General features: G+C 46.2%; 2 protein-coding genes across 6 annotated transcripts in view; both read left to right on the top strand.

Annotated features, from left to right (window-relative positions):
• Positions 1–4683, top strand: part of POLG2 (DNA polymerase gamma 2, accessory subunit) — an 80790-nt gene extending 76107 nt beyond the window's left edge. For 2 of the 3 annotated variants that reach the window (XR_008619137.1, XR_008619140.1), the window contains exons 14-15: positions 3501–3565; positions 3870–4683. The gene's annotated coding sequence lies outside the window, so the exon portion shown is untranslated. The remainder of the gene's footprint in view (positions 1–3500; positions 3566–3869) is intronic. The other variant, XR_008619138.1, reaches the window with a different exon arrangement.
• Positions 4684–6484: 1801 nt separating this feature from the next.
• The window catches only part of PECAM1 (platelet and endothelial cell adhesion molecule 1), a 32999-nt gene continuing 22002 nt past the window's right edge, over positions 6485–17481 (top strand). The window contains exons 1-3 of one of the 3 annotated variants that reach the window (XM_028499243.2): positions 6485–7115; positions 7202–7228; positions 15554–15847. In XM_028499243.2, coding sequence (XP_028355044.1) covers positions 6833–7115; positions 7202–7228; positions 15554–15847 — 604 coding nt within the window. In that variant the 5' untranslated portion in view covers positions 6485–6832. The remainder of the gene's footprint in view (positions 7116–7201; positions 7229–15553; positions 15848–17481) is intronic. The other 2 variants (XM_028499244.2, XM_028499242.2) reach the window with 2 other exon arrangements.

The raw sequence follows: 17481 nt of genomic DNA, 5'->3' as shown, positions 1-17481 counted from the left end.
AATAAATTGGGGCTTCCCTGGTGGCGCAGTGGTTGAGAGTCTGCCTGCAGATGCAGGGGACACGGGTTCGTGCCCCGGTCCGGGAGGATCCCATATGCCGCGGAGCGGCTGGGCCCGTGAGCCATGGCCGCTGAGCCTGCGCGTCCGGAGCCTGTGCTCCGCAACGGGAGAGGCCACAACAGTAAGAGGCCCGCGTAACGGAAAAAAAAAAAAAAGAAGAAAAAAGAAATAGGGCCCTGGGTGAGCTTGTTCTGCCTGGTGGGCATTCCTGGGGTCTTCATCCCTGGCAAGGTAGGAGTCAGTTCCTTGCTTAGTTACCAAGAAGCTGAAATAGTTATGCGGAACCTTTTTTCTTTTCTTTTTTTCCCCAATCAAGGAATCCATTAAGAACCACAAGAAGGAAGGGGAAGATATGTGGGGGCCGCACACATATAAAAAGCCACTTGATTTCCTATTTTTAAAAAGGTGAAATAGGAAAAAAAAATCCTTTTGTACTTTTTAAACTTTTAATAAGACATTCTTACTTTACCAATGAAGAATAAGGAGCATGATGATCTTTTCAAGGAATAAAATAAATGATGGAGAATATATGCTTCAGTTCTTATCTCACAGTCAAGTCATAAGAGAGAAGGAAGAGATTTCCTTGAGAACTAGAAGGAGTGGTTCCCCTGGAAAGAGAGTGAGAGACAGACAGACAGACAAACCTGAGGAGAATGACAAGGGAGGCTCTTCCAAGAGGATCCACAAGTCCTGTGAAGGACCAGCCCCGTGTTGATGTTACTCTGGGGCCTCAGCACAGGTCACCCTGCAATACCGGCTGGGCTGGGGTGGAGTGGTTACAGCAGCCATTTTAAGTGATTTCCAACACCCTGATACATTCACATGATTTAAAAACTAAAAAGGGGGCTTCCCTGGTGGCACAGTGGTTGCACATCCGCCTGCCGATGCAGGGGAACCGGGTTCGCACCCCGGTCTGGGAGGATCCCACATGCCGCGGAGCGGCTGGGCCCGTGAGCCATGGCCGCTGAGCCTGCGCGTCCGGAGCCTGTGCTCCACAACGGGAGAGGCCGCAACAGAGGGAGGCCCGCATACCACACACACAAAAAATAAAATAAAATAAGAATAAAAATAAAAACTAAAAAGGACACAAAGGTTTATAATGAAAAATATACTGAACACTACGAAACATTGGGGCTTCCCTGGTGGCTCAGTGGTTAAAAATCCACCTGCCAATGCAGGGGACATGGGTTCGAGCCCTGGTGGGGGAAGATTCCCACATGCCATGGAGCAACTAAGCCCGTGTGCCACAACTACTGAGCCTGTGCTCTAGAGCCCGTGAGCCACAACTACTGAAGCCCATGGGTCTAGAGCCCATGCTCTGCAACAAGAGAAGCCACCGCAATGAGAATCCTGCACACTGCAATGAAGAGCAGCCCCTGCTCGCTGCATCTAGAGAAAGCCCGCACGCAGCAACGAAGACCCAACACAGCCAAAAATAAATAAATTAAATAAATAAATTTATTTTTTTAAAAACTATAAAACATTGCTGAGAGAAGACTTAAATAAATGGAGAGATATGCCATTTTCATGGGTCAGATACTCAGTATTGTTAAGTCATCAGTTCTCTGCAAATTGATTTATAGATTCAATGAAATTCCAATCAAAATCTCAGAAGGGTTTTTTTGGTTGAAATTGAAAAGTTGATTTTTAAAATGATATAGAAGGGCAGAGGGTTTAGAATAGTCCAAATAACTCTGGAAAGGAAGAAAAATGTTTGAGGACTACTAACACTATCTGACTTCAGGATATATTTTAAAGCTACAGAAATCAAAACTGTGTGATATTGCATAAGGGTAAATAAATAGATCAATGGAACAGAATAGAGACTCCAGAATATATATATGTCCACATATATGGACAACTGATTTTCAACAAAGGTGCAAAGAGAATTCACTGGAGAAAAGATAGTCTTTTCAACAAATGATGCTAGAACAATTGGACATACACATGCAAAAAAAAAAAAAAGGAGAAGAACTTTGATCCACACCTTGCATCATGTACAAAAGTTAACTCAAAATAGATAATAGGGACTTCCCTGGTGGCACAGTGGTTAAGAATCCACCTGCCAATGCAGGGGACACGGGTTCGAGCCCTGGTCCAGGAAGATCCCACATGCCACAGAGCAACTAAGCTCATGGACCACAACTACTGAGCCTGTGCTCTAGAGCCTGTGAACCACAACTACCAAACCCACGTGCCACAACTACTGAAGCCCACATGCCTAGAGCCCGTGCTCCACAACAAGAAGCCACCGCAATGAGAAGCCCATGCAGCTCAACAAAGAGTAGCCCCCGCTCGCCACAACTAGAGAAAGCCCATGTCCAGCAACGAAGACCCAACACAGCCAAAAATAGATTAAATAAATAAATATTTTTTTTTAATTAAAAAATAGGTAATAGATCAAAATGTCAAAACATTGGGGAAAATTTCTGAGACTTTGGTAGGCAAAGATTTTTTAGATGTGACACCAAAAGAATGATGCATAAATGGAAAAATTGATAAATTGGATTTGATTCTTTAAAATTTAAAGCTTCTGCTTATCAAAAGACACCATTAAGGAGATAAAAAGACATGTCACAAACTAGGAGAAATATTTGCAAATTATGTAATTGATAAAGGACTTATATTCAGAATATATAAAGAATTCTAAAAGCACAACACTAAGAAAACAAGCAACCTAGCTAATAACTGAGCAAAAGATTTTAATAGACCCATTAAATGGCAAATAAGCACATAAAAATATGCTCAATGTCATTAGTCATTAGGTAAATGCAAATTAAAACCATAATAAGAAAGCACTATGCTCCCCACTAGAATGACTAAAATTGAGAAGCTTGACCTGCCAAGTGTTGATGAGGATGTGGAGCAACTAGAACTCTCTTACATTGCTGGTGGGAATGTAAAATGGTGTAATCAGTTTGGTAGATTCTTAAAATGCTAAACATATACCTACCTTATACCATTCATTCCACTCCTAGGTATTTATGCAAGAGAAATGAAAGTATGTGTCCGGACAAAGGCTTGTTCATAGCAGCTCTATCTGTATTAGTTCAAAATTGGAAACAACCCAAATGTCCATTAATAGGTGAATAAGCAAACCCGTATTTTCATGCAATGAAATGTTACTCAGCAATAAAAATGAGGAAGTACTTATTATGCTGATTGAAAGAAGATAGACCAAAAAAACCAACAAAAAGTACATACCGTATGAGTCCATTTAAATAGAATTCTAGAAATGCAAACTAACCCATAGTGACAGAACGCAGATCGGTGTTTGCATAGGGGGTGGTGGCTGTGGGGAGAGGGATTCAGGGAAGAAAGGATTGCAAAGGTGAAACCATGTAGCTCAGATTGGGACTTGAATCCATGGTCTGTTAACTGAGATTACACACCTGGTCTCAGGACTTAATGAAGCTCAGGTTCTTGATGTCTCATTGCAGAAAGAATTCAGCGAGAGACAAAATGATAAGAAAGAAGTGGATTTATTCAGAGAGAAACACAAAAGGTGAGAAAGGCACCAGGGTATGGGGTTTGTCAGTTTTTATAGGGGTGGATAATTATATAGGCTAATAAGTGGGAGGAGTATTCCAGCTATTTTGGGGAAGGAGTGGGGATTTCCAGGAATTGGGCTACCACCCACTTTTTGACCCTTATGGTCAGCCTTGGAACTGTCATGGTGCCTGTGGGTGTGTCATTTAGCTTGCTGATGTGTTACAGTGAGGTATACTGAAGCTCAAGGTCTAGTGGAAGTCGACTTGTCTGCTGTCTTGGACCTGTTTGGTTCTAATCAGTTTATGTTGTGTCCTCAGGCTATGTCATTCTTTTAAAGGTTGTGCCCTGCCTGCTTCCCTCCTGTTTCAGCGGGGCACAAGGAAACTTTTGGGGGTGATGTATATATTCATTTTCTTAATTGTGGTGGTCATGTCACGGGGTACACACATGTCAAAACTTTTCTAATTGTAACTTTATTTAGGCCACACCCAGTGGCTTGCGGGGTCTTAGTTCCCCATCCAGGGATTGAACCCGGCCCTCCACTGTGAAAGTGCAGGGTTCTAACCACTAGACCGCCAGGGAATTCCCAAATTGTAAATTTTAAATATGTGCAGTTATTGTATGTCAATTATACCTCGATAAAGCTGTTAAATTTTTCAATTTCTTAAAAATGTAAAAGATAATACAAAAATAAAAGATAAAAAGTCACATAACTTAAGAACTAAAAAGTACAGAAAGGTTTACAATGAAAAATTCCTAGTTGCCCTTTTCCACCACCCACTACAGATAACAAGAATCTTTTGCATTGCTATCAACTTTACCTAAGTGAATGTTTACCTTTACTGACAATAGTCAATAGTAAGTAGCAATTCAAACAAAGATTTATGTACCCTTAGAGAGTCAGGTAATCCCTAGCAGAGCCTGCTGGTCAATGCCCAGTACTGTATTGAAAGAATACAGTGTAATCCTTTTTGCCTATTTCTAAATTTCAGATACCTTTTCTGAGAATTCCCTGGTGGTCCAGTGGTTAGGACTCTGAGCAGTCACTGCTGAGGGCGCAGGTTCAATCCCTGGCCAGGGAACTAAGATCCCACAAGCTGCACAGTATGGCCAAAAAAAATTAAAATTAAAATTAAAAAATAAATTTCAGGTAACTTTTCTTATATTATGTTATCTATGTGTTCATTTCCTTTGTCCATTTTCCTTTTGTGTTGTTGATCTTTTTCTTCTTGATTTCTGAGAGCTTTTTACATATCAGAGAGGTTAGCTCTTTGTCTATGATGTGAGTTGCAAATATTTTTTCCAGTTTATAGTTTTTCTCTTGACTGAACTTTTTTTGGGGGTGGGGGGCAAAGCAGAACATTTATTCATGGAGTATAATTTATCAGTCTTTCATATTATGACTTCTGGATTTTAAGTCATAGTTAAACCAGCCTTTGCCCAAGATCATGAGGAATTCTTTTATGTTTTCTTCTAGAACTTTTATGTTTCATTTGTACCTTCAGATGGTTGTTCCATTTGGAATTTATTCTGGTGCACAGTGTAAGTGGTGGGATATAATTTTTCCACTTTTCTTTTGAAACATTAACACATTTTTGAAATAAAGCTTTATTTTCTCCTGGTCTAAAAGTACTAGCATTGTGGACGAAACAATGACTAATTTTTAGAAGTTTACTTTGGAACTTAGGGCCATGCGGTGGGACATTTATCAGTATGGCTTGAATGTCACTTTGAGAAGCAAAAGTTGCTTACTCTACAGTTTGTAAAAGTTACCTTTGAAACCAACATTTATTTTATTACTCAGGGCGTTTCCTTTTTTTTCCTGCCAAATCAAAATTTGGTAGCTGGTGGGGGTAATTTCCAGTAGGTTGCCAAAGGAGATAGTTTACAGTGGGGAATGGAAAATACAAAACAACAAAGGTAAAAAAACAAAAGTAAAAAAGTAAAGAGTAAAAAAGAAAAAAATTGGGCTTCCCTGGTGGCGCAGTGGTTGCGCGTCCGCCTGCCAATGCAGGGGAACCGGGTTCGTGCCCCGGTCTGGGAGGATCCCACATGCCGCGGAGCGGCTGGGCCCGTGAGCCATGGCCTCTGGGCCTGCGCGTCCGGAGCCTCTGCTCCGCAACGGGAGAGGCCACAGCAGAGGGAGGCCCGCATACCACAAAAAAAAAAAAAAAAAAAAAAGAAAAAAATTCCTTTATTCATGCATTGCTCTCTAACAGCTCTTATCAAAACTTCCATTGAACTGTAGATCACAGAGAGGTATTGTTCTCTAGCTGGAAGCCACCACTTCTTGGTACTTGCCCTGAGGCAGAGAAGTCTTTGGTTTCTCTGGTCCCAGTTCAGATATGACTTAGCTTTACCATGTGACGGTATTCAAGGGTAGCATTTCAGAAAGCAGCACAGTGACCCCAAGGCAATGATCATCTAATTCAGACAATACAGTTAACTTGTCCTCTTTCAGTCACCCATTTTGCTAATGTTTTTGGTCATCTACTAGGTACCAGGCACTGTCCCACCATCATGGAGCCAGCAGTCCACTTGGGGGAGGAGCAGCCATTATGGCACATGGTAGAAAGTGTCTGACAAAGGAAGACTAGGGAGGTGAGGGGGCCCAGAGGAAGGGCAGCTCAGTGTGGGGAAGACAGGGTACGATGCTAGAGGATTGATGCCTAAACTGAGTTATGATGAATGGGTAGGAATTTGCCAGAAAAGGAGAGGGGAAAGGGTACTCCAGGCAGGGGAAGAGCATTGGCAAATTCACAGACATGTGATGTGTTCTGGGAACTATAAATTCTAGCAACCAGAATGTAGGGGCAAGGAAGGAAGAGGTGAGAGACCAGGCTGGAGAGGTAAGTAAGGGCTGGATCGTGCAGGATTGGAAACTGACTTTCTCTGGAGGGCAATGGGGAGAGCCATTACAGGGTCTCCCTGACAAACCTGCAATTTTCTGAAAACGTCAGCCCTCTCCATGCCTTTGTCAGGAAAGGCAGGAGGTCCAGGCTTAGGCTGTGTGGAAAGAGCCCCCTTGGAGGGGCCAGAGGAGAAACAGAGGTTTGGTGAGTGTCCAGGGAGAGAAGCCCTTTGCGGGGAGGTCGGAGAGAGGGAGGAACCCTCTCAGGCTGCCATGAGAAGGGGCCCCCAAATCCAGGCCAGACGCAAGGAGGGTCAGGAGTGCTGAGGCAAATGTCACTTGTGCCTTTTTTTTTTCCCTCTAAACAAACTAAACAAAGCAGCTGCGCCCGGTGGCCTCTCAGGAAGGCCAGTCATTTCCTGAGGCGATATGAGGCCGCCCAGGCATTGTTCCTGGTTTCCAGCATGGCCGCCATTACCTGACCAGCGCCACGGCCGGTCTGTCCGCGGCGCCTGGAGAAGCTCCCAAAGGGGTCTCTGCTTTTCACGGGGCAGGTTTCTCACCTCCGTCACGTGGGAAGTGCCTTCTGCCTCCGGGGCATGGCGCAAAAGCAGAACTAACCGCCCGAAGCCTTCGCTCACTCTCAGGATGCGGCTCTGGTGGGCCCGGGGCGGCACGATGTGGCTCCGAGTCCTGCTGACACTTCTCCTCTGTGAGTTTTCACTCTCTTCCCACATCACCTAAACTTCATGAGAATTGAAGCTCGTGAAATCAACATATTTCTCCTATCTTTTCCAGGTTCAAGCCTTGAGGGTCAAGAAAACCGTAAGTTGTAGAATTCCTACCTGTGACTCTTAAAACTCACGTCAAATTGCTTGGGTTTAATGTTTATAACAATTCAGAAACATATTCAAATTGTCAGCTAAAGCTGATTGCTTTCTGCATTTAAAGAAGGTTTTGGAACAAAACACTTATTCTAAGCCAAGTTTTAATCAGCATGTTCTAGAAGTAGCATCCATTTTCTAGATCCTGGTGAACTGCTCTTTGTTAGGATTGGTGGGGAGGGTGATAAGAAAGTGATTCCATAATTTGTTTTTTGTTGTTCTACCATAAATTTCTTTTTTTCATATTCTACCCTATCCCTGATTGTTTCTTTTTTTTTTTCCTGATTGTTTCTTCACAAATGAGATATAATCAGTTTGTTAAATTCATGAAGTCAGAACCTAGTTTATTTAGTTATTTTTTAAAATATTTTATTTATTCATTTATTTTTGGCTGCATCGGGTCGTAGTTGCGGCATGCAGGATCTTTCCTTGCGGCACCGGGGCTTCTCTCTGGTTGTGGCGTGCGGGCTTAGTTGAGGATCTTAGTTCCCCAACCAGGGATCAAACCCGTGTCCCTTGCACTGGAAGGCGGATTCTTAACCATTGGACCACCAGGGAAGTCCCAAAGTCAGAACATAGTTTAAATTGTTGTTGTGACTTTTTTTTCTTCTAAATGATCCAAAACAGATTAGATATAATTTCCCACCTACCCATGAGGCTACGACGATATCTGCAATATTTTGCGCTTGGGCATGGGAAGTGGGGCTTCTGCCTGTCTTTGAAATCTGGTCTGTCATCCACTTTAGAGCTAATTTTGAATCATTAAGATGAGCAGGTTTGGAGAATTCCCTGGTGGTCCAGTGGTTAGGACTCCATGCTTCCACTGTAGCGGGCACAGGTTCGACCCCTGGTCGGGGAACTAAGATCCCGCATGCTGCACAGCAGTGCAACACACACACACACACACACACATGCACACACACACAAATAGATAAGCAGGTTTTGTTTTGCTTCATCTGGACCGTGTGAAGGAGGGGACTGGGCTGGGTCTGGGGGATGAATTGAGGGAGAGCCCACAGAACAGGATCCCCTTGTCAGAGGTCACTTCATTCCACACAGAATCGGGGTGACTGGGTTGCAGACAGTTGTACAGCTATTTGGAGATGATGTGTGTGGGTGACTGGTTTGTTGAGCCAAGGCTTGGAGCAGTAGCTCTGCACGGAGAGGGCTCGTGCTGGCTACTTAGCAAAGCCGGTCTGGCGGGTCTCCTGTGCGTGTGTCCATGTGCTTCGATGGGTGTTTGATCCCCGTGGCAACCCATGGAGGCAGGATGTCCATTATCTTCATAAGCAACCTAATTGACTGATGATATCTCTGCACCTCAGAGAAACAACCGACTTGTCCAAAAAGAGCCGGATAGCAGGACATCAGCACCAGAACCTCCCCTTCCCAAAACCCGATTGTCCAGAGCCTGGAGCCATAGGCCTGACTCTGATCTTTAAAGCCACTGTTACTCTGTCTTTCTGAGCCTTTTTCCCAATCTGGAAAATGAGGGTGATGCATCAGTGTGAGATGAGATTAGATAAAAAGAGGTGACGTGCCAGCCCAGCATGCGGTGATTAGTAAATAATGGTTTACTGTGGTCCTAGCTCACCCACCCTCATGGCTCCTGCACCTCCCTCTCTCTGTCCACTCCAGCCCTGTGTCCTTGCTCTAGCCCATCCCCCACCCTGCCAGCACCTGTGCCTCTGGGCTTCTGCTTCTCTTGCTCCAATCTCCCTTCTTCGTCCCCACCTCAGGGGGAAGTAAATCGCTCCCTGCCCAGGTTGTACCTTCAGGGGAGACCTCAGAGCTGCAGGACCCAGAGCCGGGAGGCTCTCCTACTCCCTCCTCAGGCTTCTGCCCTGTTTTACACAAGGTGCCTGTGCAAGGTCACCACTGGGTGCTGGCAGAGTGGGGCTGGGACCCAGGTCTCGCATTCCTCAGGCCACCCAGGACCGCGTTGCACGTGCACGACCTGCCAGCCTGCTCCATGTGGCCTACTCCACGCTTGAGGTGCTTGGTCCGCCTTGGCCCTTCCTCTCCTTTTACTTCGGGCCCCCGCCCAACCCCAGCCGGCCAGTCTCAGGAGATGACCTCAGCTCCCTCTTCACCTAGAACACAGTGCTGTCTGGAGGGAACTCCCTCCACTTCCCGCCCTGCCCCGGCTTCAGGCTTATCTTCCTCCCCACCCGTCCTCCTGACTTCCCTCCTGGCTTCAGAGGCCGTGTCTATCCTGTGGTGGGGCAGGGCCAGCCTGTCCACCTGGGCTCCGAGCCCATCCCTGGCATCACCCTCCTCCCCCAGGATCTCACGCTGTCTTTATGCAGCCTCCACCCCACTTTTAGTATCTTTTCTTTCCTTTCAGTCTACAAGCATGATTGGTAGCTCTTGGTTTTTTAGGAAAAAGAAAAATCACAAACAATCCCCCCTGCCCCCCACCGTTTATCTTGTGCCCCACTATCTATCCACTCCCTTCCTCACTCAAACTTCTCCGAAGCCTGGTTTCTAATCACCGTCTCCGCTTCCTCACCTCTCAGGCGCCCCTACCTAGCAGGTTTGGCTTTGGCCCCCACGCCTCCCTGCTACTAGAACCCTCTCATAGATGCCATTAACATGTCCAGCCCTTAGCCTTCGGGACTCCGGTGTTAGCACAGAGCCTCTTTCTTTGGCCTCGTAGACCTTCTTCCCTGGTGTTCTCCCACCTTTCTGACAAACCGTCCTTTTTTCCCCCCGGGAGACTTGGACTTTCCCAGGGTCTCATCCTCTCTGAAGCTCAACCCCCCAGCTCTGTACACCTCCACATGCCCACCCTCTAGTCCACTCCAACTCTGGCCACTGCCCTGACCATCAAGCTTCCCACGGGGCCAGTGGTTGACATCTCCTCCTAGTGGTCCCCCGGGCCTCTCAAACCAGCTGCACCACCACGACTTTGTCTCCGCCCTTATCTTTCTCTGGCTTTGTCTCCGTCAGTCCGCAGCACCCATATCCCCCTGGGTACCTAATCCAGGAACCTTATCTTCCACTCTTTGCCTCAATCCCCGTAGCCAATCAAACAAGTAAAATACATATTACAAATGTTATTATTAATGACATTTAGTACGTTCATAATGTTGTGCAAACATCACCTCTGTCTAGTCCCAGAACATTTTCTTCACCCCAAAAAACAAGTCCGTTTGCTTACACTAAATATTTCTCAAGTCCACCCCTTCCCCTCAGCACCACTGCATCTGCCTGAGCAGAGGCTGCATCAGCTTTCACCTGAACCATCGTCCAGGTTGTTACAGGCCTCTAGTGTCTCCCCCAGCCCACAGTGATCTTTCTAAAGCTCCAGCGTCATCCTGTTACTGCCTCCCCCGCAAGACCCTCAGGACAGGGCCCAGCTTGTCAGCATAGTGGGCAAGGCTCTCTGTTCTGCCCCCTCCTACCTGGCCCCCTGGACCCTCCAGGCTCACACTCTGACTCCTGTAACCACCGGCGCCCAGAATGCATTGATTTCTCATGCCTCTGTGCCCTGGTACATGCTGTTCTCCTGCCCCAAGCACCCCACCACCCTTTCCTGTCCTGGTCCAAGGCTTAGTTCAGGAGTCACTTCCTTCAGGCTTCCCTTGGCCTCTCCTGGGCAACCCTTCCTCCTGGTGCTTACATGATTGTACTCCAGCTATCTGGGTCCCCACCAGCCTGCACAGTCTAGGACAGCAGGGATGCTTTCTTATTCACCTTGTGATCCCAGCACCTGACACAGGTGCTCAAGAAATGTCTCACTGAAAGGGACTCGAACTGAACTTGGAGGTGCTTGAGATTCAGATGAGCTGGGTCAGCACACTCCATGCTGAGCACCGCAGTTCATCAGGGCCTCCATGCTTCATGGCTCCCCGGATTTTCCTGACAATGACGGGGGGCCCCTCCTTCTCTACCCACTCCCCCCTTTCTTTCTGAGTCATTTCCAGGCTGACGGCCGAGTGGCTGGCTGACTCACGATGCCTCATCTTCCCTGGAGCGTCAGCATCCTCTGGCCGGTAGCCTGAGGTAGAGGGAAGCAGGTCCCTTTGTTTTAAGATCTGGGGATTTGGCGCTGTGGTCCCTAGGTGCCTTATCTGTGCTGTGGTGACCTTGTTACTTGAATCGTCTCCATCAGCCCCTCATCTCTCCAGGTTGAAAAGATCTGGCCTCTTTAGGCTATTCTACAACCCCGTCCTTCCATTACAGTTCTGAACGTTTTGGGTCCTGTCTCCAGAGAAACGCATACTTGCATATAATCAGAGGTGGTTCATGGGCCCCCTGACACCCATCTGTGAACCTCCGCGAGGCCCGGGTTGTAGCAATCACTCTGTCGTGTAAATAGTGAGACCTACGCACAGGTCTCACTACTGGCTGTTCCTGGAAAGTTTATTCACAAAGAGGATAATATTTTCCATATTATCTTAATAATCAGGTAGAGATTTTTTTTTGAATTTTTGAATTTTATTTTATTTATTTTTTATACAGCAGGTTCTTATTAGTTATCCATTTTATACATATTAGTGTATACATGTCAGTCCCAATCTCCCAATTCATCACACCACCACCAGCGCCCCCCCCCCCGCCACTTTCCCCTCTTGGTGTCCATACGTTTGTTCTCTACATCAGTCAGGTAGAGATTTTTGAAGGTTGGGCGGTGTGTTTGTTATCTATTGCTCCTTAAATTATCCCAAAACTTAGTGGCTTAAGATAACAATTTCTTATCTCACAGTTTCTGAGGGTCAGGAATCTGGGAATGGCTTAGTTGGGTGGTTCTGACTCAGGGTTTGTCAGGAGATTGCAGATAAAATGTTTGTCAGGGTTACAGTTATCTGAGGGCTTGTCTGACGCTGGGGAATCTGCTTTTAAGCCCACTCATGAGGCTGTTCCTTACCATGTGGGCCTCTCCATAGGGGCGCTTATGACATGGCAGCCGGCTTTGCTCAGGGTGAATGATCCCAGAAAAGGAAAGAGTGACCAAGATGAAAGGTGCAATGTCTTTTATAAACTAATCTCAAAAGTCACCTACTAGCTGGTCATAAGACCAACCCTGGTCTGATGTGGGAAGGGACCATATGTGGGTGTGATAGCAGAAGGCAAGGGGGCCCGTCTTGAAGGCTGGATACCAGAAGGGTGGTGGTCGTGGTGATAAAATCTAGGCTGCTGTTCTGTTGCATCAAGTCAATGAGCTGGGATCTGTATCTTGAATAATTTTTTTTAAATATAAATGTATTTATTTATTTATTTTTGTCTGCATTGGGTCTTCGTTGCTGCGTGCGGGCTTTCTCTAGTTTCAGTGAGCAGGGGCTACTCTTCGTTGCGGTGCCCTCGGGCTTCTCACTGCGGTGGCTTCTCTTGGTGTGGAGCACGGGCTCTAGGTGCATGAGCTTCAATAGTTGTGGCACGCGGGCTCAGTAGTTGTGGCTCGCGGGCTCTAGAGCGCAGGCTCAGTAGTTGTGGCGCGTGGGCTTAGTTGCTCTGCTGCATGTGGGATCTTCCCGGACCAGGGCTCGAACCCGTGTCCCCTGCATTGGCAAGGGGATTCTTAACCACTGAGCCACCAGGGAAGCCCTGTATCTTGAATAATTTTAAAAAATGCTTTTCCTTCTCCTGTCCTGCCTTCTTTTTTTTTTTTTTTTTTTTTTTAATTCTTTTGGCCGCACTGCACAGCATGTGGGATCTTAGTTCCCTAACCAGGGATCGAACCCGTACCCCCTGCAGTGGGAGTGGGAGTGCGGAGTCCTAACCACTGGACCGTCCGGGAAATCCCATGTCCTGCCTTCCTTTCTTCTTCCTTGTCTGCTCCAGCTGACCATGGAAGTGTGTGGTTCCTACCAGTGAATCAGCTGCATTAGTTTATTAAGCAGATGTATATTAGATTTGCTTAGAAAAGCAAGGCAGGCGGAAGCCTCTTGTGTTAGCGCACATCATCCTCTCCAAAAAACCGCTACCTGATGCTTTAGCCAAGTTTGCTTTAAAATTGTTAAACAGTGGTAGAGCTCCCTAGGGATGGTCGGTAGGAGACCCAGGCAGGGCTGGCGCTGAGGCTGGAAGGCCTGGAGTAGGGAAGAACTGTGAAATGCAGACTGTGAGCTCTAGGTGGGCAGAAACTGTGCCAATCTTACCCTTCTCTGAACTCCCACTACTGGGTGCAGTGCTTGGCACAGAGACGCCCCCTTCAATGTCTGCTGAATGAATGGTGCTGAGGAAGCAGGAGGGAGGTGTCAATCAGGGACCAGGCATCGGGCAATACAAACCTGCCCCTTCAGTGCTCTCAGCAACCTTGGTTTCGTCATTGTTCAAGATTAAAGTACCAGGGAAGGCAAGTATTAGTGTTCCTACTTTATAGGAGGAGAGGTGGTAGCCTGGAGAGGTTAAGTAACTCCCAATGGCACCCAGCTAATGACTGTGGGATCAGAGGTTTGGACCGGGTGTGCCTGACTTGCTTTCTTCCTGTACCCAGTTCTGTGTCCCAGTCTGGGGTGTACCAACCATGGGTATGCATTTCATTCAGGATGATGAATGAAAAGTAGCCCAACACAGTGGGATGACTAACGCCAGGAGTCTGGAGAAGTTGCTGTAATTCACCTGGGAAATTAAAAAATTGTTGGGTTTTTTTTTCTGAAAAAATTGACTAGAAATATGATTTCAAGAAAGACCTTTAGAGACCTCAAGGCTGAAGAGTTGGTATTATATCTGTGACTGACAGAATCTAGCTAACATTTTGCAAGCAATTCATCTGTGCCAGGAACTGTGCTCCAAGAACTTAAACTCAGGTTCCCATTTACACTTACTGTTCTTATGTCCATTCTATGGATAAACAAACTGAGGCTCAGAGAAGCTCAGTAACTCACTAAAAGCCACACAGTTTGTGAGCAGAGATGGGATTTGGCCCAGGAAGGCTGACTCTGCACTCATCTTCTGCTCTTTACCAACTCCTGATAGAATCACTGTACTGAACAGCGTGGCTTAAAATGCAGAAGGAGGTACTGAAGGAGTAGGGAGACTTGCCTGTCCCTACCTGGGAAGGGAACGTATTAATCTATGGGAAACTAAACATGGTTCAAAGAAACTTCTGTTCCGAGAGCTCACCCAGGAAGCTCCTCAGACCAGGAGCTAATATGGAATGCAGAAAGACAGAAAAGGGAATTCTAAAGATTACTGCTGTAAGAAATAAATTTAATCATCTTGTTTCATCTCATGACTAATCAGATGCCGTTTTTTGTTAAATTAATTGCTCAGAAAAAAAGGCACAAGGATGGACTGTTGTATTCAGTTTAAAACCTGAGACATATTATAGACAAGTTAAATTCTAAGGTGTTCAAAAACATTTTGGCGTTATTAAAAGAGAGAGAAGGAAAGACGATTTTTTGCCAGTATCTCTGGCCAGCTACCTTGCTGTACCTTTTTTTGTTTGTAAAATGATTTGGGACCACTTATAAAAAGTATGTATTATTGTTCAATAGGATAAAATAAATAAGGAAATCAGAATGAGAGGAAAGTATGGCAGTCAAATAAAACTGTGACTCTTTTAGCACAGAAAAATGCATCCCAAAGGTTGCTAGAGGTAAAATTTGGGGCTTATACTTCTTAGCAGCCAAAGCAAAAATGGGAAGCAAGATGCATGAGAAAAAGTGGTTTCAAGTTCTCACTCATCTGGTAAGGCTTCTGACTTCATCAGCTAGAAAACACCAGTTGAGACTCTGCTAACTTGGTCATGCGGGGGTGGGTGGGTGGAGTGGAGTTGGGGAAGCGGTTCCTGGACGTGAGCATGTGATTTCAGAATGGTGGTAGCCATCATTTATCAAGCAATTACCGTGTACCAGGCACTGGTACACCCAGGAAATCACTAGGTGATTTCCTGCTCCTCTTCTGTAAGTCTTACAACAACTTACTATGTAGGTATTATAACCCCATTTTATAGATGAGAAAGTTGAGCTCAGAGAGGTTAATCACCCAAGGTCACACAGTAAGTGATGAGCCAGGACTTGAACGTTTGTCTGCTTGAATCCTATGCTCTCTCCAGGGGCCACCATGTGGCAGCTCACAGGCTGCATACATCTTATGGACATGTTTTATTTGTCACACTCTGAAGGCTGCCACCTTGTCATGGTGGGAATATGAGCAGCTTACTATCAGCTGCCTCGTGCTTGACCCTCCACACGCAGTTACTACTCACCTGGGACCCCTGGACACTATACTGCATGGATGTGATTATACCAATCTGATGTGGTGACGTTGTTTCTGAGATAACTGGTGTGACTGCTCTCCTTCCCTTGGCCTTTAGCTTTCACCATCAACAGCATCCACATGCTGATCCTGCCGAAGCAGGAGGTGCAAAACGGGGAGAACCTGACCCTGCAGTGCGTCGTGGATGTCAGCACCACCTCGAGTGTCAAGCCTCAGCACCAGGTGCTGTTCTATAAGGATGACGTGCTGTTTCACAACGCCTCCTCCATGGAGAACACAGAGAGTTATTTCATTCCCCAAGCCCGGGTCTATGACGCAGGGATATATAAATGCACTGTGATCCTGAACAACAAGGAGAAAACGACGGCGGAGTACCCGGTGTTGGTGAGAGGTGAGTCCCTGGAATGGAACACAGCTCAGGCAGGTGAAGCGTGAACACATGCAGGAGCCAGAATGCTGACTGAATGAGTCGTAACACCGGACCTACCTGCCCGTCCGTCATCCTTCTCACTCATCTGCCTGACATTTTCCTAACCTGGAAATGCAGGCATTAGACCTGCTCCCAGTACACCGGGCTTTTCCTCACCTCCATGCCTTTGCACATGCTATTTTCTCTCCCTGGAATACCCTCTTCATCTCTTCTCCTCGTGAACTATTTCTCCTTCAACACTCAACTCAACGATCTCTTCTCTGACACTTTCCCAAACAAAACTGATCTCCCCCAGTCCTTACAGCTCTTATGCTCTCTCTGCGTTCAGTGGTGTTTGTATCAAGGTCATGGGGCTGAGTGTTGACTCTGGATTCTGCAGTCACTCTGCCTAGATTCCAATCTGGACAAATCCCTTAACCTCTCTACACTTTAAAATTCTCATCAGTAAAATGGAGATAATAATACTACCGAGCTCAGGAAGTTATTGAGGGGATTAAAAGATATCCTGTTAGTAAAGAGCTTAGTGCAATTTCCAGCACACAATGAGTTTCCAAGAAGCGGCAATTACTATTTCACTCGATATTGCAACTTTCTCACATATCTGTCTGTTCTTCTGGATTATGAGATCCTGAGGGAAGAGATGGTGTTTGGTCTATTTTTGTATCTCAAACAAACAAACAAAAATCTGGCTCATAGTAGGCACTCAGTAAATGACTGTGGAATAAATTAGACAGTTGAAAACAGCAAGTAGAAATAGAGATGGAAAAACAAGAGAAATATCATTGTGGGAAATTTGGGTCATAGCGTTCCATCTGTCCATTCATTCATTGATTTACTCCTTCAAGAAGCATGTCCCAAGGCTGCAAGTCAGGAAAAAAAAATAGGTGCTAGACATGAAAATGCATCAGACAGGTCCTAGCTCTGGACGCAGTTACAGTCCTGTGGGGAAGAGAGACATGTAAACAAATCATTGCCGTCCAACAGTAGTAATATGATCTGAGCGCCTTGGGAGCACAGCGGTGGGAGGAAACAATTCTGCCTAGTGAAGTTAGGGACGGCTTCCTGGAAGAAGGGACACTGGGTCCAGATATAGAAGATTGTGTGGGAATTTGCTTGATGGTGAAGTGGGGCAAAGGACAGAGAAAAGGGGTGTAGCGTAAGAGTGAAAGCGCAGAGGCTGAGAAAGAGGTTGCCAACCCAGCAGAGTGCCCCTCAGTCAAATTCTGCAACCTCCTGAAGATAGGTCTTCATGTCCTCTCTCTAAAATAGAGATCACTGGGAATCTATGTGTACCCTTGAAGGTTGTTTTGGGTTTTTTTGGTTTTTTTTATAAATTTATTTATTTATTTTTGGCTGCGTTGAGTCTTCGTTGCTGCGCACGGGCTTTCTCAAGTTGCGGTGAGCAGGGGGCTACTCTTCGTTGCTGTGCGGTGGCTTCTCTTGTTGCGGAGTGTGGACTCTAGGCGCACGGGCTTCAGTAGTTGTGGCTCATGGGCTCAGTAGTTGTGGCTCGCGGGCTCTAGGCGCGCAGGATCAGTAGTTGTGGCGCTCAGGATTAGTTGCTCCACAGCATATGGGATCTTCCGGGACCAGGG

Source organism: Physeter macrocephalus, chromosome 14 (genome assembly GCF_002837175.3).
Source record: "Physeter macrocephalus isolate SW-GA chromosome 14, ASM283717v5, whole genome shotgun sequence".
Classification (NCBI taxonomy): domain Eukaryota; kingdom Metazoa; phylum Chordata; class Mammalia; order Artiodactyla; family Physeteridae; genus Physeter; species Physeter macrocephalus.
This window is presented reverse-complemented; position numbering and strand designations above follow the sequence as displayed.